The sequence below is a fragment of the Corylus avellana genome, chromosome 1, assembly GCF_965113065.1.
Source record: "Corylus avellana chromosome 1, dhCorAvel1.hap1.2, whole genome shotgun sequence".
Taxonomy (NCBI): Eukaryota; Viridiplantae; Streptophyta; class Magnoliopsida; order Fagales; family Betulaceae; genus Corylus; species Corylus avellana.
The window spans coordinates 22,538,020-22,562,377 of NC_142490.1; the positions used below are offsets into that span (position 1 = coordinate 22,538,020).

At 38.5% G+C, this 24,358-nt stretch overlaps 1 protein-coding gene across 2 annotated transcripts; it reads left to right on the top strand.

Moving 5' to 3' along the window:
• Positions 1-836: 836 nt before the first annotated feature.
• On the top strand, positions 837-21,383 carry LOC132168895 (IAP-like protein 1). 2 transcript variants are annotated; one of them, XM_059579980.2, is made up of 7 exons: positions 837-954; positions 7,257-7,506; positions 14,606-14,729; positions 15,574-15,899; positions 16,009-17,791; positions 20,118-20,371; positions 20,983-21,383. In XM_059579980.2, exons 1-7 carry the CDS (start codon positions 899-901, stop codon positions 21,052-21,054), a joined length of 2,865 nt encoding a protein of 954 aa, XP_059435963.2. In that variant the 5' UTR covers positions 837-898; the 3' UTR covers positions 21,055-21,383. The 2 variants fall into 2 exon arrangements, with proteins under 2 accessions (XP_059435963.2, XP_059435964.2); XM_059579981.2 differs by having other exon boundaries at positions 838-954; positions 16,009-17,725.
• The last annotated feature ends 2,975 nt before the right edge of the window (positions 21,384-24,358 follow it).

Genomic DNA, 24,358 nt, shown 5'->3' on the forward strand with positions numbered 1-24,358 from the left:
GTTCAACATGAGAATGAACGTACAACTTTTCTATATGATGACAAATTGTAGACAATCATTGGTTTAAACTAACAAACAACAATTAAGAATGAAATTAAATTTTTTATTTTATTTAAATTTTTTACTTTGGGACCGAATTAATGGAATAATACTACGAATACCTTCACCAATTCAAAAGCAAAACAAGGCAATAGAGTAAGAACAGTCAAATATAAGTTCTTAGAATTATCTAATCAAAACAATCCAGGAAAAAAAAAATTAATTTTTATATCTTCAAAAAAAAAATAATAATAAAAAAATAAAAAAATCCAAAACTAATTACCAAACATAGGTAACAGATGTAACAGGTCCAATTTTATTGTCCTAGAATATGTAAGAACTATATATGCTCAAAATAAACACAAAACTAACAAAGAAGATTATTGGCAACTTTTTTACTTCCCCTAACAAAATGACAATTTGTTCTAACGGGATAGTTCAATTGGCTGGAGACTACGTCTCAAGAAGCGGATGTCAACAGGTCGAATTCTCTTCCTCCATTTTCCTTCCCGTGTGCAAATACGTCCAAAAAAAAAAAAAAAAAACTTGCTAGGTTTAATATCATGAAAGAACATTTGCCATTATATATATACATATAAAACAAACAATTATATTTAGCAACCAGGCTTCAAACAGTTTGAGTGTTTTACAATTACATTGTTTTTCCAGTGCCCAAGCACCCGTAAATATAATACTGGATACTAAACAACCCGATCCGCGCAATCCGAACCCGTTTCCACGTCATCACAAACGGAGCTTTTGACTCGCATTTAGGCACGCAGGAATATTCCAGGGTATAAATTGCAGTCGCCTCTGCTCTCTCTCATTTCCTCGCTTCGAAATTTGGGGCAAAGCAGAGATGAGAGAGGAGGTTATCAGCTCCGGAGGGACCATTGACGCTGCTCCTGCGGCGAGGTATTCTATTCTCTCTCTTTTTCTCTCATTCAATCACATGCATGATCTCGAATTCTGGTTTTGTGTTTTTTTTTTTTTTTTTTTTTTTTTTTTTTCACTTGAATTCTGTGAATTGAGTGAATTAGGGTTTCGAATAAGCTGGGTGCGATGTGATTCTGGTTTTTGTGGAGTTTCTACGTTAGGGATTTGGTTGTTTGGGTAACGGGATTGGGAGCTCAAAAGTCTCTGCTTGGTTGCCGAGAAAGTGGAGGAAAGGAATTGGGAGTCGAATTTCTGTCTAGCATTTGGAGCTGTAAATGTGCTTGCTAAAATGGGAAGCTCAGTTTAGCTTGGTCTAATAGGTTTGGTAAGTTTAATTCAGTCACCAGTGTGTGTATGTAAACATGCGTACACTAAAAGGTACATTCTTGTGTTTTAGTTGATGTAAGGGGGTTCAAAACAGTGGATAGGGTAGTGTTCTTACTAGTGAAGTTGTATTGGCACACACTTTTTGATTTCTGCACTGCAAGTAGCTTGTATTTACGAACGTTCTTGCACTAGCAGTGTGAATTTTGCCTAGGATGTTGTTATATTGGTGGTCTTTAGGTTTGCAATGAGGACTTAATTCTCTGTCGTCCTTGTGGTCTTTAGTTGCTGGGGAAGTTGTGGGAAAGGAGTTGAAAGTAAAATTTTTGTCAGTCTTTTGATTTCTTAAAAATGAACGGTTTCGCTTAACTATGTAAATTGGAGTTGTATGCTATTCATACTTGAGTGGAGATTCTTGATAGATATAATCCCGGACTTTGGCATTTACTGTTTTTTTTTTTTTTTTTAATGTGTAGTTCTTTGTGTTTCCTGCTTGATTCCTTACAATTTCACCTTTATGACATCTGCATGAATTTAATGGGCATTGTATGATAAAACGTTGAATTTCAGCTGTTTCAGGGTAATGGGATTTAGTTAACTAAATATAATCTACTATGTTTTAGTGTTTGTTTATAAATCATAAATAAATAAAAAAAGTTTTGAGTGTTTGTTTACTCCAAGAAATACTCACTTTTTTTGAGAATTTTTTAGGCTCCATTGTTTATTGAGGAAATGCTAAAGAAGAGTATTTTTTATGTTTTGACTGTTCATGTTGTAAGACATGAAGGTCTTTTTTCATGGGTTTAGTTGAGGTACTTAGTCATCTTTGTGAAACAGAAAAGCATAAAACATAAGTCTGATAGTTTTGTTGAGGTTTTTGTAGAGTTGGTGGACTGAGAGTTTTGAAATAGAACTTGCTTTTTATTTTTTATTTTTTCTTCCTACCCTTTTTCCTGGGAGAAGGGAGATCAAATTAGTGGAGAAGTAATAGAAACATTAAAAAATACATGATTGAGAAAGGATAAAATGAATGAGATTGTGTTGACATATGTAGTTCCAAGTTCTATGATGTTTAAACATGTGGGTCTTGAAGAATTCTTTTGTAAGAAAAACACTGGGGCACTGCATACAATCTAGTATAGAGTCATTGAAAGCATCCAGGTCTGTCTTATTTGTTAAATTTCTAATTTTCCTTCTTTGAAGATGACTAGAGGATTTTTTTATTTTATTTATTTTATTAAAAAAAATATAGAAACGCTAGGGGAACTGCACAGAAGCTATAATACAAGTATTAGCAACATTTACATATGCCTTAAGGGCTTTTAAAATTATTGACAACATCTGGATCTTCCTCATAGTTTGCCAAATTTTCAGATTACTCCTGTATTTATACAGAGAAAGAGAGATTAGAGAAGGAAAGAAGTAGGCCATCTATAGAATCTTTAAGTCAGATGGAACTATGAGATATCTAGAATGTCTGTGAGCCTTAAAACTATATTTTGATGAGAACTTTTGACCATACATTAGGTAGAATGAGTTTTTAGTGCTTTAGCCCCCTCAAGTATTTAAGGGTTTCATAAAGAAAGCTGTAGATCAACCACAAATTGAAGATAACTAATGTTTGGAGCTTTAACACCAATGTCTAATCTCCCAACAATTTATGCCTTAACTATTTGCCTTGAGCCTATTAAGGCTCTCATGGTACAAAATCTTTTAGTAAAAACGAAGTGTCTTCTTTTGAAGAGGTCCTTGGAAATACTTACAAATTTGGAGAAAAATATGCTTGTGATGTAGCATCATTGAGCCTAACAACTTCAGTTTACTCTGGAGTAATATACTTAATGTTATGTGGTAAACAATCACCGTCATGGTCTCACAGGCCTTGGTAAATTAACATTGCAACTTCAAGTGCTGACTTTAGTTCTAGGGTTATTTCTTTTCTTGGAAGCTGTGACACATTTAAGAACTTGCTGCCAGGATTAAACTGCTTTAGAATTTGTATATTTAAAGCTATAAGAGCATCTTTAGCGAGAGTAGCCAAAATAGCTACTGAAAAACTACAAATTTCTATTTTAGCTACTTTTCTATACACATTCCAACAAATTCTTTATTGTACTCTCTATTTTCTTTAAATATGATTTTTTTAATCTTTAGATGAGGGGGGAGAGAAACAATATGAGAGAAAATTCATACTATATTAGTAGAGGCTGCTACAGTAAACTTTCACACATGAAATTTACTGTAGCATATGAAAGTTTACTATAGCAAATTGGATGAATACCTTCTATTTTGAAGGGTTTTTGTGAGAGGTAAAGTGGTTCATAATAGCTAAATATATAAAGGCTCAGCAGGAGATGCTCTGAAATTGTTAATTAGATTTTCTGACATTGCCAATCACTAACAAGATAAGGTCTTGTTTGTTGGGAACATTTAGGTGTTTTTGGTCTATGCCTTTTCCCATGCAATAAAGTGGTGGATAGTTAGTTGGCGGAAGATTGCATGGTCCTGTAGTATCCATATGCTGATGTGGGTATTTTGGACAAAAGAAAACAAGATATTTTAAATATTCAAAAAAAGAACTGCTAAAGGAGAGGCGTTGCTGAACTAGTAGCTTTTCTTTACATGTGTCTCAATGTAGAGAATAGAATTCCTTGGGGCTTTAGCATCTACTTGAATCTAAACTTTCCATTTCATTGTTCATTTGCTATATCTTGTACTTCATGAGGATCAAATGTTTACGTTATTAATTTATAATTTTTTTTTTAACTATTATTATTATTATTTTTTATAAGTAATGTTTATATCAAAAGCGCAGAGGGGCGCAACCCAAGTACACAGAGAGTATACAAGAGAAAACGCCTAATAAGGAGAAAAGAAAAGAACAGGAAAATCAAGATAGCTAATCACTAAAGGGGCAAGCCAAGCTATAGTCCAAGTGAAAAGCGTGTAGAAAAAGAAAGCCGTGAGTTCCTCCAAAGATCTCTCCGAGTCCTCAAAGCATCTCGCATTCCTTTCTAACCATAAACACCACATTAGGCATAGGGGAACTATCTTCCACACAACAGCGTTTCGAGATCGCCCACCCGACCACCAACAAGCAAACAAATCCACCACCTTACTAGGCATGACCCATTACAATCCAAACCGGCTAAAAATAGCATACCATAAAGAGCGAGCGATCTCATAGTGGAGAAGAAGGTGATCAATCGTCTCCCTGTTCGATTTGCACAAGCAACATCTATTGATCACAATAAGATTCCTTTTTCGAAGATTATAAATCGTGAGGATCTCCCCTAACACCACCGTCCAGGTAAAGAAGGCCACTCTCATGGGTGCCTTGGTGTGCCAAATGCTCTTCCAAGGGAATGGACTAGCCTCTCTGCTAGCCAAGACATTATAGTAAGATCTAACATCGAACTTCCCCTTACTAGACGGAATCCACCAAAGTTTATCCTCTCCTTCCCTATTCATTCTATGGGAATACAACAAAGTGTAGAATGAGGCTAACACTTCCAATTCCCAATCATGAATCAAGTGAAAAAAGCTAACATTCCATTGAAGAGCACCACCCGTGAAGTCCATATTGTCAGCAACAGACGTGTCTTTTGCACAAGCTATATTGTGTAGGCCCGGGAAAACTTCCTTAAGACACGCTTTTCCACACCAAACATCATCCCAAAATCTAATTTTGGATCCATCACCTGGATCAAATCTAGTATGGCTAGAAAATAACTGCCACTCCCTACTAATATGCTTCCAAAGACCCACCCCATGAGGCCCAGAAGTTAGCAGAATGCCAACCACCCCACTCAGAACCATACTTGGCTTCCACTACAATTCTCCACCAAGCCTCTCTTTTGTGTGCATAACGCCACAGCCACTTCTCTAGCAAAGCCTCATTAAACAGTCTCAACTTTCTGATCCCTAGTCCTTCTTCTGAGATAGGAGGGCAAACCTTGTCCCAGTTAATCAAATGAAACTTGAACTCATTGTTTAAACCTCCCCAAAGAAAATCTTGTTGGAGTTTCTCTATACGCCTGGCCACCGAAACAGGAACAGGGAATAGGGACAAAAAATAAGTAGATAGATTAGAAAGAGTGCTCTTTATAAGAGTAACCCTACCTCCCTTAGAAAAATACAATCTTTTCCAACTTGCCAACCTACAATCAATCTTTTCCAAAATATCATCCCAAATGGTTTTGGCCTTAAAGCATGCGCCCAAGGGGAGCCCCAGGTATTTCAAAGGCGTAGACTCCGTTTCACAACCCAAAACACCAGTCAATTCTCCCATATTGGCCACATCACCTACCGAGACCAATGTTGATTTAGCCATGTTCACCTTTAAATCTGAAACAGCCTCAAAACAGACAAGTAAGGCTTTAATGGAACGGATTTGATCAATATTCGCCCATAGAAAACCAATGTATCATCTGCAAAAAGGTGAGATATGTTAACCCTCTCAGATAAACTAGCTATCACTGAGAAACCCAAGATAAGACCACTTTCGATGGCAGCAGTAATCATCATACTAAAAGCCTCCATAACAATGACAAACAGAAACGGAGACAACGGATCCCCCTGTCTCACCCCTCGAGAGCTTCTAAAGAAGCCAACAGGAGTGCCATTGATCAACATAGAAAAGTGAGCAGTCGAAATACATTGCTCTATTCAAGAACACCATTTCTCACCAAAACCACACCTCCTCAACAAATACAAAAGAAACTTCCAATCAATGTGATCATAGGCCTTCGCTATATCCAATTTACAAAGCACCCCTGGTTTCCCAGAACTGATACGACTATCTAAACATTCACTTGCTATAAGAAACGAGTCCATGATTTGCCTTCCTTTAACGAAAGCGTTATGAGGCTTTGAAATCACCCTATCCATCACCCTTCTCATCCTAATAGCAAGAACTTTGGCAATAATCTTATAAATACCACTTATGAGACTAATGGGACGAAACTCAAGCTCGGACCCCCCAGGAATCTTTGGAATAAGGGAAATAAAAGTAGCATTAAGGCTTTTTTCAAACTTACCACGAGCATGAAAGTCTGAAAAAACCGCCATAATGTCTTCCTTGATCACTTCCCAACAATCTTGAAAGAAAGCCATTGAGAAACCATTCGGCCAGGAGCCTTGTCTCTATCCATACCTTTCACCACCTCCAACACCTCCCTTTCCTCAAAAGGAATTTCTAGCCGATCAGCCTCACCCGCTTCCAAACATTCAAAATCAAGGTTATCCAACCTAGGCCTCCAATTGCATTGTTCAGAGAACGATGACTTATTGAATTGCACTGCATGATCCCTAATGATGTCTTGATTAGAAGAAGGATAGCCATTGATACGTAGGGGCTCAATGGAATTACACCTTCTATTAGAATTGGCAATCCGATGAAAGAACTTAGTGCACTTATCACCCTCCTTGAGCCATTGGATCCTAGATTTTTGTCTCCAACTAATCTCCAACTCTCTAACAATCACCTTTTTTCTTTCCTTCTCTTCTTCACCTAATCCTTTTTCTTCCTCCAACCTATCCAATGCCTTCAATTCCTCCGCTTTTTCTATGCAAATAGCATTCACATTTCCAAATTCGACCTCATTCCAATTTTTGATGTCCATCTTTAAAGCCTTAAGCTTCCGGGCCAAAATGAAACTCGGAGTGCCAAAGAAATTATAAGATGACCACCATGCCCGCACCCTATTATTATTATTATTATTATTAAGGATAGAATTATGGGTTTGTGGTTATCTAGTGTATGCTGATTTCTTTCAATGTTGATTAACCTCCTCTTTCTAAAGAAACAGTTTCTAGTATTTTCTTCTAGTACATCTTTAGGTAGATTACAATGTCTCTTGTTTTACACAGCTGATTATGAATTTTGTCAAGTTCATGTATGGTTATATATATGCTTTTTTTATTTGGTAAAAAGCTTAATGCTTTATGCATTTCAGTTCTGCTGGGGCATCCTCACCTGCTGTTCCTACAAATGTTGGCAGTATAGATGGTTCCAGTCTTGGACATGGCTCCAAAGCGGCTTCTTTGTCCTGTGTTGGTTCACAACCACCATGGACTTCCTTGAGCACAAGTGCTGGTGGTTCAGCTTTTGGATCATCAAGACCTTCATGTAGACCATGGGAAAGAGGGGATTTACTAAGGCGCTTGGGTACCTTCAAGCCTTCGAATTGGTTTGGGAAGCCTAAGGTCTGAACTTGGATTGGTCCATGATATTTTATCTGTGAATCTGTTTGTGATTGGTGGGTTAAATTATAAGAAAATCCCAATGTTAATAGTGAAACCCTTTTTGCTAATAAAATGCCATATCATGTAGTAAAATACGTATCACTATAGTTTAAGTCATATTCAAATGATTATTGTGCTTTTCAATTCTAAAAATGAATATATCTAGAGTATGCCTTTTGGGTTCTAGTCATAACTTAATACACTTCAACATATTGAGAATAAAGGCGGTATTGAAGCTTATAGAAAAAACTTGCAGAATGTTATGTGCAAATGTGCTAAAGATATTATTAATAGTAGATTTAAGAGAATTTGTATTGTTGAGCATGGAACCAATCGGTTCCAAGAGAAATGTTAAACATTAGACACTATTGTCTTAAACATTGTTTATTGTATGACACTTAGTTGTATGTATACTCCAGGTGTAGTTGCTGCTACCCCAGTTAGCATCTCTTGGAATCCTTTTGTATGTGCTTCTTCATTGTGTTGCTTGCAGTGGTTAAGTAGGTTAGTTTGTATTATAGGTGCGTTACCTCAAGAATAGCCCACAAGAATCCTGCTAAGATATATCGGTTGCATTTTTTTTTGTTTCGGTTTTTTTAGCAACATGTATTGCTTACATAGTTTAGGCATAAACATATCTTTCTTGCTAAACGTTAAATTATATTAGTTTTTATGTAAATTACACTTTACCCTTCCAATCTTTTTTTAATGAATAATAATGATGTTATTGAAAGAAAAGGGCAAAGCCCTCATACATGAAAAGTATACAAGAGAGTTGAATACCCTAAATTGCACTTATACCTCCAAATTATGACTCACTACAATTTGGACCTATAAACTACTATACCCTATGTTAGATTTAGCCATTAGTTTGGATGGAAAATATCACATGTGCATAGCACGCATTTGAGACGTTTCAGAGTTACTAATTTGACCCCATGTCGCTTGGAAAATCATTGTTTGCTGCAAGTAATCAACAAGTGAAAAAAGAACAAAAATCAGGGTTGGCCAAAGCACCCCTATTGACAGAGGACCACCCCCTCTATTCTAGTAGGGGGTACCCACACAACCACTTGCCTTTGTTCTGCTAGGGGGTGATCACGTGGGCACCCCCCTATGTTTTGTAGGGGGTGGCCACATGACCACTCCTCTGTTTTGTTATTAGGTGGCCATGCTACCCCATCCCCTTGTTCTACTGGGGTTGGCCACATGGCCACCCCATCTATTTTGTTAGGGTGCAGTTGTTCGGCCACCCCGAGCTACTCTTTTAGGGGGAGGCTGTGAGCCACCCTCTCTATTCCTCTTTTTTTTTTTCCCCTCAGTTATGTGGCACCTCACCATATAGTTGATGCCACTTTTGTAATTTCATTCCTCCAAAATGGGGGTAATTTGGGAAGCACAAATGGTTCAGACACTCATGCTAGGCATTTGTAATGTTTTCCATTAAAAAATAATGGCCGTATTTGAAGAAGGAGGTAACTTGAAGCATTTTGGTAGTTTATAGGTCTGAGTTGTACTAAGTGTAGTTTGGAGGCGTGATTACATGGTAGTTTTGGGTGAGGGAAAGTATAATTTAACCTAACCTAATGTCTATTTCCATAAGCTGTAAAATTGTTTAATTTTAATCACTTGTAGCTTTGCTTGAAAATTAAGTTAACCCTTGGTTAAGTATGATCCCGTGTCAAATACACCCCTAGGGGTACATTTCCCTTGTCAATTAAGTTGTAGAGAAGTTATTCAGGAATGAAAAGAAAGTAAGGAGAGAACATAATAGTTCAGTTTAGCCATTTTAAGGATGTTACAAATACTTCCTCGCTGATGGGGGTGAGCAAAATATCAAAAAACTTATTTTCACCAGAAATTGACCAAAACCAGTCAGGTTACAATGATTGGGGTGTTAGTGTCAAGTATTATTATTATTATTATTATTTTAAAAGCTTGAGATCGAGAAGTCAGGTTTTGGTAGTGTCTCAAAAATCTGTCCAATATCAACTAGGCCAAGGTTTAAGGTTGTATAAATACTTATCCTTAGGGTTTGCCACTAGACCTTCCTCTTGCCTCTTGCTTTTCTTGCCTCTGTCTCTGTCATACTTGTTTGAAGGTGTCCTCATGGTGGTTGGGGGAGTGATCACCTTTGCTCATCCCCTTGACCACCAGATCTGAATCTCTTCATCTTCATAATCTTTGTAGACTCTGGTCTTGTCCACCTCCTTCATTCAACAACCCTATCTGTCCTAATTGTCCTATTAATGGTGTCAAATCCTCTGACATCTCTGTGGATCCACCCTTAACCACAGCTACCAATGGCATCGTATTCACATTCTTTTTGATTCACACTTGACTCTACAACTCAAAAGTGATGCCAGATTCTAATTTTCATGATCTCATTAACTTTCATTTTATTGTTTCTTTCCTCTTTTTTTCTTCCTTTGTGTCTTTAGGTTTGAAGAGTTTTCCTTTGTCATTATCATTCGTTTTCAATCTTTTAAAGAATTTTCCTCTCAATTTGGAATATTCGTTACTTGATATCCGTTGATTTTTCTCTGGCCCAAACCGTCTAGCTGACTGATAATCAACCAACAGCCATTAGTGTCAGTGCCGTTTGGCAACAATGTTTTTTGATTGATCGGTTTGAGGGTTAATTTTCGGCGGCTGACACCTCAGTGTTGAAAATGTTTGGCTATTGACTGGAGGGGCTCGGTGCCCAGTCCTACTTCTTGACTGTTTGCTCGTTGTTAGATTTCATATCTCTCTTCTTCCACAGTATAGATTTCAATGAAATATCCTTGACATAGGAAAGAAAGAGTACTGGGCTTGATACCAAATCTATTGAAGGATCTTTAGAAATTCAGCAACAGATTATTTTTCTTGATGGGTTTTTGTTATGGTTTCTTGGATCTTTTGCAGTTCCCTGAATATTGTGAGGTCTATTTGACACAAGCTGAACTTTTCATTTCCTTTACTCCAACAGAGTATTTGATCTCCTCTTTTTGCTCTCACGTTAAATCTCCTATTTTTTAAGCAGTTTGGAAGCCTTCTTTTCATCAAAAACTTTTGATTTTAACCTTCAGCGAGAAGTACTGACTCCAACTCTTCTATGCGTGGTTTAGGAAATTCAGCTTTCTGTTTAGGTTCTGCTGTTGCCTCTTCTTGCTTTTTGAGCTTTCCTGCATGCTATTTTGGATTTTGTTTAGGATGGAAAATTGTAGATTTCCTCACAAATCTTATGAACATCTCAAACTCTATAGTTGTTTCAATAGCATCTTCAAGACCTTCTGAATACATAAACCTTGTTTTGATTTCAGATCTCAACCAGTTCTTGCATTGCGTAATAGCCATATTTTCTTTTTAACTAGTCCATAACGAATATGTTAGCAAGTCCGGTATGTACGTCTCATCCTCTTATGTTTTGAAGCTGTATCGGGTTTGAGAGTGAATTTGGGAAAATCAAAGATTGTGGCTATTGGAGAGGTGGAGAATATGGGGGTTTTAGCTAGTATCCTTGGGTGTAGTGTTGCCGAGTTGCCTATGAAGTATTTGGGTCTCCCTCTTGGGGCGTCGTACAAGGATACGGTTATGTGGAATGAAGTGATTGAAAAGTTGGAGCGCCAGATGGCGGGTTGGAAGAGGATGTATCTCTCTAAAGGAGGTCGCCTAACTCTTATTAAGAGCACTTTGGCTAATCTTCCGACTTACTTTTTGTCTCTGTTTCCGCTTCCTATAAGTGTAGCTAAAAGGATTGAGAAAGTCCAAAGAGATTTCTTGTGGGGAGGAATGGGTGAGGAGTCTAAGATGCATCTTGTAAGTTGGAATCAAGTGTGTCGTCCCCTTCGCTATGGTGGCCTTGGCATTCGAAAGTTACACCTTTTTAATCAAGCTCTCTTGGGAAAATGGCTTTGGAGATATGCGAATGAGAGTGAGGCTCTTTGGAGTAAGGTTATCAAAGCTAAATATGAAGACAAGGAAGGTGGGTGGTGCACTAAGGAGGTGTCGGGTGCCCATGGTGTGGGCCTATGGAAGCACATTCGTCAAGGTTGGAATCTTTTTGCCAAAGAGATTCGTTTTGAGGTGGGGGAGGGTTCGAAAGTTCGTTTTTGGCATGATATTTGGTGTGGGGAGAGTCCCTTGAAGCAAACTTTTCCGTCCTTATTTAATATCGCCAGACACAAAGAAGCTTGGGTGAAGGATAATTTTACTTGGAGGAGTGGGAGAGTTGAATGGAATGTCATTTTTGTTCGGCCCGTCCAAGATTGGGAGATGGATATGGTTTCTCCTTTCTTTGATCGGTTGTATTCTTGCAAGATTTCCATAGGAGTGGCAGATCGTATGTGCTGGATTTCATCTAAGAAAGGAAAGTTTGAGGTTAAGTCGCTCTACAAGGCTTTGTCCCAATCCAGTCAAGAGGTGTTTCCTTGGAAGAGCATTTGGCGCACTAAAGCTCCTATGCGAGTGGCTTTTTTTGGGTGGACAGCGGCTCTAGGCAAAATCTTGACACATGATAATTTGCGTAAGAGGAATATAGTGGTTATGGAGTGGTGTTGTATGTGCAAGAAGTCCGGAGAGACAGTCGATCATCTTCTTCTACATTGTGAGCTCGCTAGTGCTCTATGGCATTCGATTTTTAGTCGGTTTGGTTTGCATTGGGTCATGCCTTGCAGGGTGAGAGCTTTGTTCGAGAGTTGGTGGTCGGGAGGACGATCCCGGAGCGCAGTTGTGTGGAAGATGATCCCTCTGTGTCTTATGTGGTGTATATGGAATGAAAGAAATGCTAGATGTTTTGATAATTCCACTAGGACTATAGAGGAACTGACCCATTTTTTCCTCTTTACTCTTTACTCTTGGACGGCCGCTTGGCTAGCTCCTATAGAGATTAGCTTTTCTGATTTTCTTTTTCATTTCTCTCCCTCTTAGGCGCTCTCTTTTTATACCGCCCGTGTAAATGGGTTGCGCCCCTTTGCGCCTTTGCTTTATAATACATTTACTTATCAAAAAAAAAACTAGTCCATAACGAATAGTTTGTAATTTTCCCTGCATAAATTAGTCATAGAAAAATCACTTTGTTGAAGAGTGTTCAGCTGACTAAGAAGATCATCTTGGAGATCTCTTAGAAGAATTTCTTTTTGAAGAGAGCTTACCTTCTTCCCTAGTCAATCACCACGCGTAAGACCTCCCATAATATGAAAACATCATGGTAAATCCTCTACTTCCAATTTGATGCATTTAATTGAGCTCTTGATTTTTTAATGGGGTTTGATGTTGAAGGACTTGTGCATGCTCAAGTTATAAGACAGATTGAATCTTGAAGGAATTCAATGGCTTTGGTATAACAACAATGGGTCAATTTTTTTTTTTTTTTTTGGGAGGGGGGGGGGGGGGGGGGTGTGTGTGGTTTAAAGCCCAGGAGATCTGCTAACTCCCATTTGTGATGTCTGCTTTCGATGAATATAGAAATGTTGATCTTGTGATCTTGTAATATGAAGGCATGAGCATAGCTACAGTTGAAACAATCAACCATTAGCAGATAACATTCATTAAAAATTAGAGTACAAGAAGTGTGGAAACCCCTACTAAGACATCAAACAAACCAGAAACAATACCGGTAGAACACAATTCAACTGGAAATTGGCAAAAATTCCCAGTCTAATAGAAGGGTCCCAGGAGCACCCAATGATTTAAAAGCAGTAACCGATTGGAGAGGAAGCCTGATTGGACTGTTGGAGACAAATGGTGGAGTGAGCAAAATAAAGTTGTTCACTACAACAGATCTTGCCGCACTGATACTTGCTGGTCTTGAGGCGTAATGAGGGGAAACTACCTGTGTTGAGGTGAATGCAATGTGCCCTAATGCGCTGTAGATTTGGATGCCAGTTATTGTGATCTCTCAAGCCAAAAACTTGAGTACCTGAAAAGGGTGGGATCCGACTTACATGCTGTTATTTTAATAACAGCATGTATTCTGTAATTGAATCAACGGTTAAGATTGAATTTTAAAGTTGATTTACTTTTAGAAGCATTTAATAGGAGAGAGAAAATGAAAAGAGATTTTGAAAAATTCAATTTTGACCGTTCATTAAACTACAGCATACATGCTGTTATTTTAATAACAGCATATAAGCCAAATCCTGGGACTGGAAGAAGGGGTGGATTCGAGTGAGAGAAGGCTAGATTTGGGAGAGGAGAGTGTACATTGATAGGAAAAGGGTGGCAGAGGTTGGTGGCGGTGGGTTGCAGCAGGGGAAGGGGAGGTGGTGGAACGGGGAACAAGGAAGGAGGGGAGATGGTTGAAGGAGAGGCAGAAGGAGAAACGGTAGGAAAGGGGCAGGGAGCAGCGGAGATGTGGCGGAGGGCGCCAGGGCTGGAAGAGGGGAGAGGAGGGGTGAAATGGGAAAGGAAAGAAAAAAGAAGTGGGGTTGGGGGCAGCACTCCACAGGAGTGCCGGCTCCTAAGGAGGAGCCGGCAAGAGCTTCTGAAATTTGAAACTCTTTTTTTTTTTTTTTTTTTTTTTAGGTGTGTGCGTATGAGAGAGAGAGAGAGAGAGATTTTAAGTCTGTTATTCATGCCTTTAAGTCAAGTAAAAGCTTTGAAACTCTCATTAGATTATCCAATGAGAGATTTTTTTGGTGTGTGCTTGAAACTCTCACTGTGTGCTTAGAGGCATATTGCTTTTTTTTTTTGATATATACAACATTACTTATCAAAAATTGTCCATAATCCTATTGTTTCTTAAACCAGAACTTTACTCCATATTAATGCAAAATACTGAAATACCAATAGTTGGGACTCTTTAATAAGAATAGATATTTTAAAAACAAAATTTGAAACATTTATGGGAGTCTCTTCTTTGACTGAGCCTTACTTTTATATGTTCATATCTTGAAGTAAAGATATTATACGTCGAGCAGACTTTTTTGTGCTTTGGTCAGGAGCCACTGTAGATTCTAAGTTGATGGTTAGCATATGCAGGCATTATAACATTACTGCTCCCTTTTTTTGGGCTTTCAGATATAGGCCCAGGACCACGTTGAGGCATTCTCATTGTTTCCTTTCTGATTTCTTGCAGGTTGTCAATTCATTGACTTGTGCACAGAGAGGTTGGGTGAATGCTGATGTTGATAAAATTGCATGTGAATCATGTGGTGCATACTCGAGTTTCACATTGTTACCATCTTGGACCCCTGTAGAAGGTTAGTAAATTCAATTCAACTGTTCTCCTTTTTTCCATTTTTTTTTTAATAAATATTCTCATATTACACTCTGTGGGATACATTTCAAATAACAACAGCAGCAGCAGCAGCAGGTACAATTGTTCAAAAGGAAAATTACTCAAAATAAAAAAACATTACTGCTGGTATAATAATATTTAAATTGCATACGAGCTAAGCTGATTTTATACTTAATATTCCACGACAAGTGCAATGACAATCTTCCTCACCATAACCTTTTGCAGTATGTTATTATTAGCAAAATGCCTTCCTTCACATGTTAGAGCTTCTACACCAAGAAGAGCTATTTTAGCTACTTAAAAAGCATCCTTTTATTTTTGTCTATTCCTTTTTCAATACAAACTCTAGCAGATTATTTATTTCACTCTACTTTATTTAAATATTATTGTCCAATCCTTTTTTTAAAAAAAAAAAAAAAAAAAAAAAAAAATTTCACTTCTGCCTCTCTCTCTCGTTCACCATGCATACCTCCCCTCCCTTGATTTTTCTTCCTGTCAAAATTCCCTTTCCCCTGTGTTTGTTTTCCACACTGAGAGAAATTGCAGGGCCATAGAATTATTTTATTATTTTCAGGGCCATAGAATTTATATCTTAGTGGAAGTCATAGTAGTTGCACTGCTGGCCCGTTTCCTTAGTCCCATACATAATAACATTAATGTCCTATTTCAGATACATTCATCTATGTGGTAGTTTCTCCTTATTTAGGAAAATTTTACTTGATGATTCAGCTAGGTCTGAATGAGCTGGTCCTTGTTAATACTTATTTTCCTTTTCCTCTCTTTTATTCTTTCTTTCATGGCTGAAGTCCAAAATGCTGCTGAAGCCTTTGCCAAACAGCTGGATTCTGTACACAAAGTCAATTGTCCTTGGAGGGGAAATAGCTGCCCGGAAAGCTTGGTGCAGTTTCCTCCAACTCCTCAGCCTGCCCTTATTGGGGGATATAAGGATAGATGTGATGGACTTCTGCAATTTCAATCTCTTCCCATTGTGGCTGCATCTGCAATCGAGCAAATGCGGGTTTCTCGGGGCCCACAGGTTGATCGCTTTCTGTCAGGGGAAGTAGATATTAGAACAGAGAGTATACCAGAACTTGAAAGCTCTCACGATGGCACATTGTGTGCATATTCTCGTGTAAGATATATTTATGTACTTTTTGCTGGCTGGTAATACTTACCGACTCATTGCTTCTTCCATTTATCCATATGCTCATGTATTTCTAATTGTCTTTTTCCTTTGGCAGGCCCAGAAGCTTATAAGCCTCTGTGGATGGGAACCAAGATGGCTTTTAAATGTTCAAGACTGCGAAGAACATTCCGCTCAATCAGCTAGGAATGGTTATTCTGTTGGCCCTACCCAGGCCCAGGTGCATCTATCGCATGATCCTGGAGCAAGCAAGAAACCACTGTCTGCTGCAGCTAAAAAAGATACTGGGAAGAATAAAGTGTTAGTTAAGGACTCTAGAAGCGAGTTCAGGTCACCTTTGCTAGATTGTAGCTTATGTGGTGCCACAGTTAGGATATCAGATTTCTTAACGGTTTCTCGACCTGCTCGGTTCACTCCCAACAATATTGATATTCCTGATACAAGCAAAAAAATGGGATTGACACGTGGAGTAAGTGCAGCTAGTGGAATTAGTGGTTGGGTTGCTGCTGATGATATGGAAAGAGAACATACTGAAGATCGTGATGAAGTCGCAACGACGAACGATGGGAAATTGATGCCAAACCCGGATGTCGATTTGAATCTTACAATGGCAGGGGGTTTACCTTTTATTCAATTGGGCAGGACAACATTATCTGAAAATATTCTTGATGCAGAAATGGGAAGGGACCTAGTAATTGGGCAGCCTGCAGGCAGTGAGGTTGGTGACCGTGCAGCTTCATATGAATCACGGGGTCCCAGTTCTCGTAAACGCAGCTTGGAGAAAGGTGGAAGCTCAGATTATAGGCCAAACTTAAGGATTCAGCAAGCTGATAGCGTTGAAGGCACTGTCATTGATCGTGATGGTGATGAAGTCACAGATGGAAGACAAGATTCAGCTGGGCCTTCAAAACGTGCTCGTGACTCTGATGTTTTTGATACATACTGTTCATCATATCATAGAGATTCATCTGGTGCTGGTCCTAGCCATTCAATGGGTTTTGAAATTTACACAGATGGTAACAGAGTGACTTCGTTTCGGCAAGGAAGTGACCAACTTATAGGGATTCAATCGGCCAGGGATTCTACACGTGCATCATCGGTCATTGCAATGGATACTGGTTGCCATAGTGGAAATGACTCTATGGAAAGTGTTGAAAATTATCCTGCTGATGTTGATGATGTTCATTTCCCCTCTTCTAGTATATATGGTAATCTGGACATTAATGATACATCAGAATTGAATTATAGTAACCAAGCTCAGCAGAGCATTGGTTTCCAACCAGCTGCTCCAGTCCGTGGAGAAATGGGTGTCAGTAGCACGAACGATGGGGAAGAAATTTTCAACGCAGAAACTGTGACTGCTCAAGCCAGGGATGGGCTTAGTTTTGGAATTAGTGGTGGAAGTGTTGGGATGTGTGCTAGTCATGAGGCTGAAATTCACGGGGCTGATGTATCTGTCCATAGAGCAGATAGTGTGGTTGGTGATGTGGAACCCAGAGTTGAAGATGCTGAAAATCAGGGTCAGACAGGTGAATCTGCTCCAGGTCCTGGACTAATGGATGAGATTGTCCCCGATGAAATTAACAGGGAAGATCCCCATGGAGATAGCCAGGAAATGCTATCTCGATCTGTTGGAAGGGCTGATAGCAGCTCAAAAATTGATGGTTCTGCTAAAACTGAATCAGTTGAAAGTGGTCAAAAGATAAGTCAAAGCGGCAAGTTATTACCAGAGAACAATGTGCCTCCTTCTCTTTCTTGCAATGCTAATGTGCTGTCTGGTTATAAAACAACCAAGAAAGAGGTTACAAATGCCGGTAAATCTTCTTTTACAAACAACTGCGTGTACCTAGAGTCAGATAATGTGGTTGCAAATGGTCTAGGTAAATTCTCTGACCTTATTGGTTTCATAGGTATCATGCCCTGCAATTTTTCAGGTTCTTAGTCTTTACTTTCTTTGTCTTCCTTGATGGTTTATATGAAATCTCTATACAACAAGATGAGAAGATCATGAACCCTCTCTCCTCTCTCACATAAAGAGCACTGTTCTGCTAAATTGATAAACAAACAGTTTTGGTGTTGACTTTTCAATTTATTTTTCCCTCTTTAATATATACATATATGTATAAATGTGTTGTATTTGTCTGTATCATAGTGTATTGTGTATGTGTTTCCATATGTATCTAATTTTGGGAAAGTGAAGAATGGCCCAAAAGGAAAAGACAAGTGAAATTTGTCGATTCTAGACCATGAAGGAGAAGCCTGATTACTAGACCAAGCGAAATTCCCACCCTGGAGGGGTGATATCCACTAGACCCTGCTCAAAGATAAGTCCAAGAACTCATCCATAGCAAGTGAGAAACTGGCCGCTCCCGATCCTTCACTTATAATTGCCCTAATGCACCAAAGAATACCCCACCAACTAATCAAACCCGCTAGCTCCTCCCACACCAGCCGGTGATCAACATTTGAATTAGGGCTGTAAACACTGGTTAAAGGCCACTCAAACTGGTTGACGAGTCCCCCTTGGAATGAATCATTGGCCTGGATATGCTCGTTGTTGGGTTGCACCGGAAGCATCAACGGCAATTGGGAATCATATGCCGGCGTTACCGAAGGGCCACCGTCAAAAATATCTGTTGAAGTGGTCCTCAAGATGCTTGGGTTCCCCTTTCGAGCTCCACCTGGGCCCTCACAGTTAACTCTAGTACCCTTCCTAACTCTCCACTAGAGAGTAGGCCTAGATCTGGGCTGAGGCAATTAGCCTGTGACCCATAAGCACAATATAGTCCTTCACATTTAGCTGACACCCTACTGGACTGCCTAAACTGCAGGGGCTGAGACTTCTGTATCTAAACATTGGGCTATTGCGGTCCGTGACCCAATAGCCCTGTGACCCATTGAGACGAAGGGGTCCTTCACTTTTATCTTTTGCCCTGTTGGACTGGGCCAACGCTGCTAGGGTGGAAGAATGGGTCCTCTCAATTTGATTGGGTTGTAGCTCACCAACAATGTTCCTCTCTGGGCCAACAGTCCATACAGAGCTAATATTACTCTTACCCAAATCAAGTCTGTCAACTAAGCGATCCACTACCTTTTTTAAATATCTTTTGGCTTGACAATCTGTTTTCATATACATAGGGTAAAGGACATACTCTGTAAATCAAGATCCAATGTCATATTGTTTGATTGGAGAGTCCTTTTTTGGGAGTTTTTACCTCCACAGCTCTATCTTGGGTATAAATCCACACACACATGCCCACGCATGTGCACATGCACACATGCACACGGCACACCCCCACACAAACGCACACATATGTATTTATTGTGTGCGTGCGCGTCATACACATATTTCCCTGAATTTTACCTTGTATAATTAAGTATTAATCATCAACATATTTTGTCAATGTGCTCTCGTTCAAATGATGCTTTCTCCCCTTGTAAAAACAAGGTGGAGGATGAGATCGACTCAATATGTGCATGTGTAACTTACCTATTAAAAAAAAAGGTCCATAGTTTTGCAAAGAGCCTCTAATACAAGATCCCATGAAGTATTGCAGCGTGGAGTGTCTCACCTGATGGGTGTAACGTGCATTTCTTCCTTTCCTTTTCTTTTCCTTTGCTGCTTCTTGTTTTTTCCTTTTTTGGAAAGCCTTTAATGCCTCACCTGCATACAATTTAGTTATGTTTTGATGTTCTCTCCTGGGTTGTTTTTATTATGTTTGAAAAAGCTTCTGCATTGTCGTTCAATTTAAACTGCATTGGCCTACCACTGCACTTTTTATGAACCATGATGTAAACCGTCAAATCATGTATCATCTGACCTAAGACTAAAAACGTTTGTGCTGCATCACCTTCTTGATTCCATTGTATGTTAAATCTGCATAGAACATTTGACTAAGCAGATCCAAGATGTGTCTTCATTATAACTGGACACATTCCCTGTTTGATTCTATTCTGGGTTGTCAGTTGGCTTGTACACTTTTGGTATTGGTAATATCCTAGCTCAGAAATCAAATGATAGCTTTCCATTTAATCTAGTTCATTGTCATCCCTACTTCTATCACCTATGTACAGTTTATTGTCAATTTTATATACCACCTTGAATTCTTTTGTATGAGTAGTAATATTTTAAATCTTCAAGATTATACTCATTTCTGTTTTTTCTTACTTTTAGTAGTGATGCATGAAAACCATGTGATTTTTCAGGGCCTCCAAAAGGGGAGAGTAATTATGAAGAACCTATGGAATTTGATCCAATTGTCCATCACAACCAGTTCTGCCCTTGGGTGAATGGAAATGTTGCCGCCGCTGGTTGTAGTAGCTATGGTTCCAGCACCAGTGCTGATACTATTGCACTTTGTGGGTGGCAGCTGACCCTAGATGCGCTGGATGCTTTGCGATCAATGGGAAATGTAGCAGTTCAGACAGTACAGTCTGAATCAGCAGCATCTTTGTATAAGGTTTGTCTTGATTTTGTTTCCCTTTCTATGAATTCAAATTTTTTTGTTTCTCAATTTTCCTTGAGCAAATTGTGTCCTCTCTGTTTTTTTTTTTTTTAGTTTGTTTGTTTGTTTTTTTTTTTTTCTCATTTGTTTTGAGATGTTAACTGCATAATAATAATAATAAATGTTGTTACTTGTTGGATTTACTCAAGTGCTTTTTAAGACTTTATATCCGTGCATAACGTATAATGTTCTGGACTGGAATAACTTTGACCCACTCCCCGGTCACAGATCCCAATTTTACTTGGTTGGTTTGTCAATTACTGCCTAAACACGAGTTAGATGGAGTGGAAGTTTGTGTACACCCTACTTCATAAAGCACTATATATGAAAAGGAAAGGTGTCCTTATAAGCTGCTGCAGATATAACTAACTTTGTTTCTGTTGTTATGGAAGTTGAGTTTCTTTTTCTCTTTGCAATGAGTGCATTTCTCACTGTTGATGCAAAGAAATGCTGCTGGCTATCCTTAAAACTCCTCTCTTTTTTTTTTTTTTCTTTTTTTTTTTCTTTTTCTTTTGTTTATCATTTGTCTCATACCTTATGGCATTGATTTGAATTTGGTCTTGCAGGATGATCACCGGACTCGCAGTCAAAAGCTCCTTCGCCACCACTCTATGAGCAGAAGCCATGGGCAACAGTGATATTCAATCTTAAGAGTGAAGTCCTTCCCAAAAAGCACAAGATCATTTTAACTTCATGACGTGATTGCTCATGGCTCCCAATAAAGTCGTGTATCTTTCTCAAGTAATCTTTATTGCACTAGTTTTAGGTTGCTGCTTTTCGAGAACAAATTAATGATTCATACATATCTCTAACAATTGAGTAAACCAAATATCCTGAACCTGCAACTTTATTTCCTTCCTTCTAGGACACTCACTCTTGTAGTAAATTTAATGAAATGTTTGTCTTTGTGGAACATGAACCTGATGCACCTAATTGTATAATTTATAAATAAGGAGTTTTGGTCTAAGCTTTTTGGTGTTTGCTATTATCTTTTATGCCATTTATGATCTTTCCAGGTGCACTTTTGTTCATTTATTTATAGCATACCTTTGTGTCCTTAACAGTTTTTTTTTTTTTTTTTAATATATATTTTTTTATTTTATTGTTGGATACAGGTGCCGACTTCATGATGTTTATGGATTTTTGAGCACATGATATTCTTGGGTTAAATTTATAGAGGGAGATTTGTTTTAGAGTACATCTCTATGCTTGCTTTGTTTCCTTTTATCTTGTTTGCTTCCAGATAGGTCCCTCAACAGAACTTTCCCCTCTCACAAGTCACCTGAATATCAAATCTCTAATGGTTTTCCAATATTATTTGTTCGGCCGGCAAGATTTTTTTTAGGTGTCTTGCAAATAAACTTTCCCAATAACCAAATATTTCATAACAATCGGGTCTTTTTTCACGGGTTTTTAGCATCCTACATGAACTTACTGCTATTTTTTTCATTGCATACAACTTATTCTGTCCCAATTTTTGAGGTGATTTGAGTAAAATGCTATAGAAGTTGGTGGAGGCAAAAAAGAAGTTGCAAGATGAACTCCCTTATCGAAATTTAGGGGAACATGCAAAATCAATTTCTATGATTATACTCATTTGCAATACCTCTTTTGAGATATAAAAATTGGCCAAAAGCTTTCTGTAGTTTAGGTAAAAACATAAATAAGGTCTTACACTCAACTTTCGTACGAAATTGTGACTGGAAATTGTTGATGTGTCACGGTAGCACTAATTATATTTTGGCATATTTCATAATAAATAAATAAAAATAAAAATAAAAATAAAAATAAATTGAGGGATTGTTGAGTCACCCTCATGACCAAGGGGTAGCTTGACCACCATATAAATTTGTATTCCTTTTGTTTGTTGTTTTTTGATTTTTATATGATGTTTTTATTTTTTTTTATTCTAGTGACGCATCACACTTTCGTCCGTTTATGCTTTTGGCTTACTACAAAGAGTTTTATGCCAATTTTTATACTCCAATGAGCTAATTACAAATGGGTGAAACCATTGATTTTGCAATTTCTTTCTTGAAAACAGAGAATTTAATGTTCTCCATGATCCAAATAGATTGGGGTAATTACCTTTTCCCTCTATTAACTACAACGCATTGTTATTTTGCCCCTATGAATTGACAATCCCACTGGCTGACCCTATCAAACTACCATTTTGTGCTCAAAACCCCCTATTCCATCAGTCTTTAGACGGTCAACCTGTCATGTGCGCCTTATATGCCATCTTGAAATTTTATGTCCCACCTTTTTCCGCCATTAACTATAATGTAGGGGTGCAAAGGCGGGCGGTTAAAAACCGCCCGCTAACCGTTAACCGCTCTAACCGCTTAACCGTATTAACTACTAACCGCCTAACCGCTATAACCGCCTAGCAGTTAGCGGTTATTGGGTTTACTAACCGTAACTGCTAACCGCTAACCGTCTTTTTATATAATATATTTTTATAATTATAATTATAAAAATATTTATACATATAACATAATCACTTGATCATTAAATCACAATTTTAAAAAAATAATAATTAAATCACAATTTGAGTTTTAATATATTATCACTATAATTTATATGATTATATCACATGAGATTGATCATTAAATCATTTGATTATATAATAACAAATTATACATATATAATATGACATAACTTATAAGTATACCAATTCATACTAATACAACAATTAAATATCTAGAGACTTATTTCCAATGTATGTTATAAACTTATAAGTCTATATAAAAGTCTATATAAGTCTACATATCCATATGAATAATATAAATGTATAATATCAATACTTAATCATATGATTCAATGACAATTCAAATACTTTATTCAAGACTTCAAGTGAATCATATTATTAATGTACAATAATAATATGATTCGTATAATATCAAATTAAGTAATTGACATTGGATTAAACAATGACTGATGCGTTACTTATAAACACAATTTAAGTATTAATGTATTATCATTATAATTTTAGTAATTTATATATTATTTTGCCTTCGCTGCCACTGCCTCCTCCGGTGGTGCTGCGTCTGCCCCGGCCTCCGGCTCTGGCAATGCTGCCTCTGCCCCTAGCTCCAACTCTAACGGTGCTACGTTTGCCCTCGGCTCCGGCTCCAGCAGTGCTGCCTTTGCCCTTGGCTTCAGCTCCAGCGGCGCTACTTCTGCCCTTGGCTCCAACTCCGGTAATGCTGCACTTGCCCTTGGCTCCGGCTCCGGCGGTGCTGCCTCTGTCCCTAGCTCCAGCTCCAACGATGCTGCGTCTACCCCTAACTCCAGCTCCGGCTCCGGCACAAGCTCAGGCAACGTGGCTTTTTTTTTTTCTCTTCCTTCTCTTCTCTCGCTTTTCTTTTCTAATTTTGAATTTGAATTTGAATTTAAATGGAAAGAAATGAGAGGAAAATAGGTAATGTTGTATATTTAAACTTTTACTAAAAATAAAAAATTCAAAAGGCTGATGGATGTGGCCGTTCGATCATCCCAAATTTTGGCAGAACTGAGATTCATGGCTCGCCTCGGCCTGGGCCTACGCCTCTAGTTCTTCAAAATCTCTAGGTTGCAAATCAGGAATATCCAGTATAAAATCTTCAAGTTCCTCATCGTCCTCCTCATGCTCCACTGGATCAAACTAGTTGAATTCTCAGAGTTACGCCGCTGGGATTGTTGGTACCAGCACCTGCCCCACCTCTTAGTCCCATGGTAGCGGTGGTTCAGGTAGGCCCCAATTCAACTCCCAGGGTAGCTGCTCCATCCTGGCCCAGGCCCCTTCCCCCTCCTCCTTCACCTCCTCCGGCGGTTCTTCCTTCACCACCGTTGCTTCCTTCGGCGGTGCTGCGTTTGCCCCTGGCTCTGGCTCCGGCGGTACTGCCTCTGCCCCTAGCTTTAGCTCCGGTAGTGCTATGTCTGCCCTTGACTCGGGCTCCA

Excerpts from the sequence above, each read along its gene's own strand:
- LOC132168895 (XM_059579980.2), top strand. The coding sequence starts at position 899 with ATGAGAGAGGAGGTTATCAGCTCCGGAGGGACCATTGACGCTGCTCCT. Across the intron at positions 7,507-14,605 it reads ATTGGTTTGGGAAGCCTAAG|GTTGTCAATTCATTGACTTG; the intron begins GTCTGAACTTGG and ends GATTTCTTGCAG. Across the intron at positions 17,792-20,117 it reads TGTGGTTGCAAATGGTCTAG|GGCCTCCAAAAGGGGAGAGT; the intron begins GTAAATTCTCTG and ends GTGATTTTTCAG.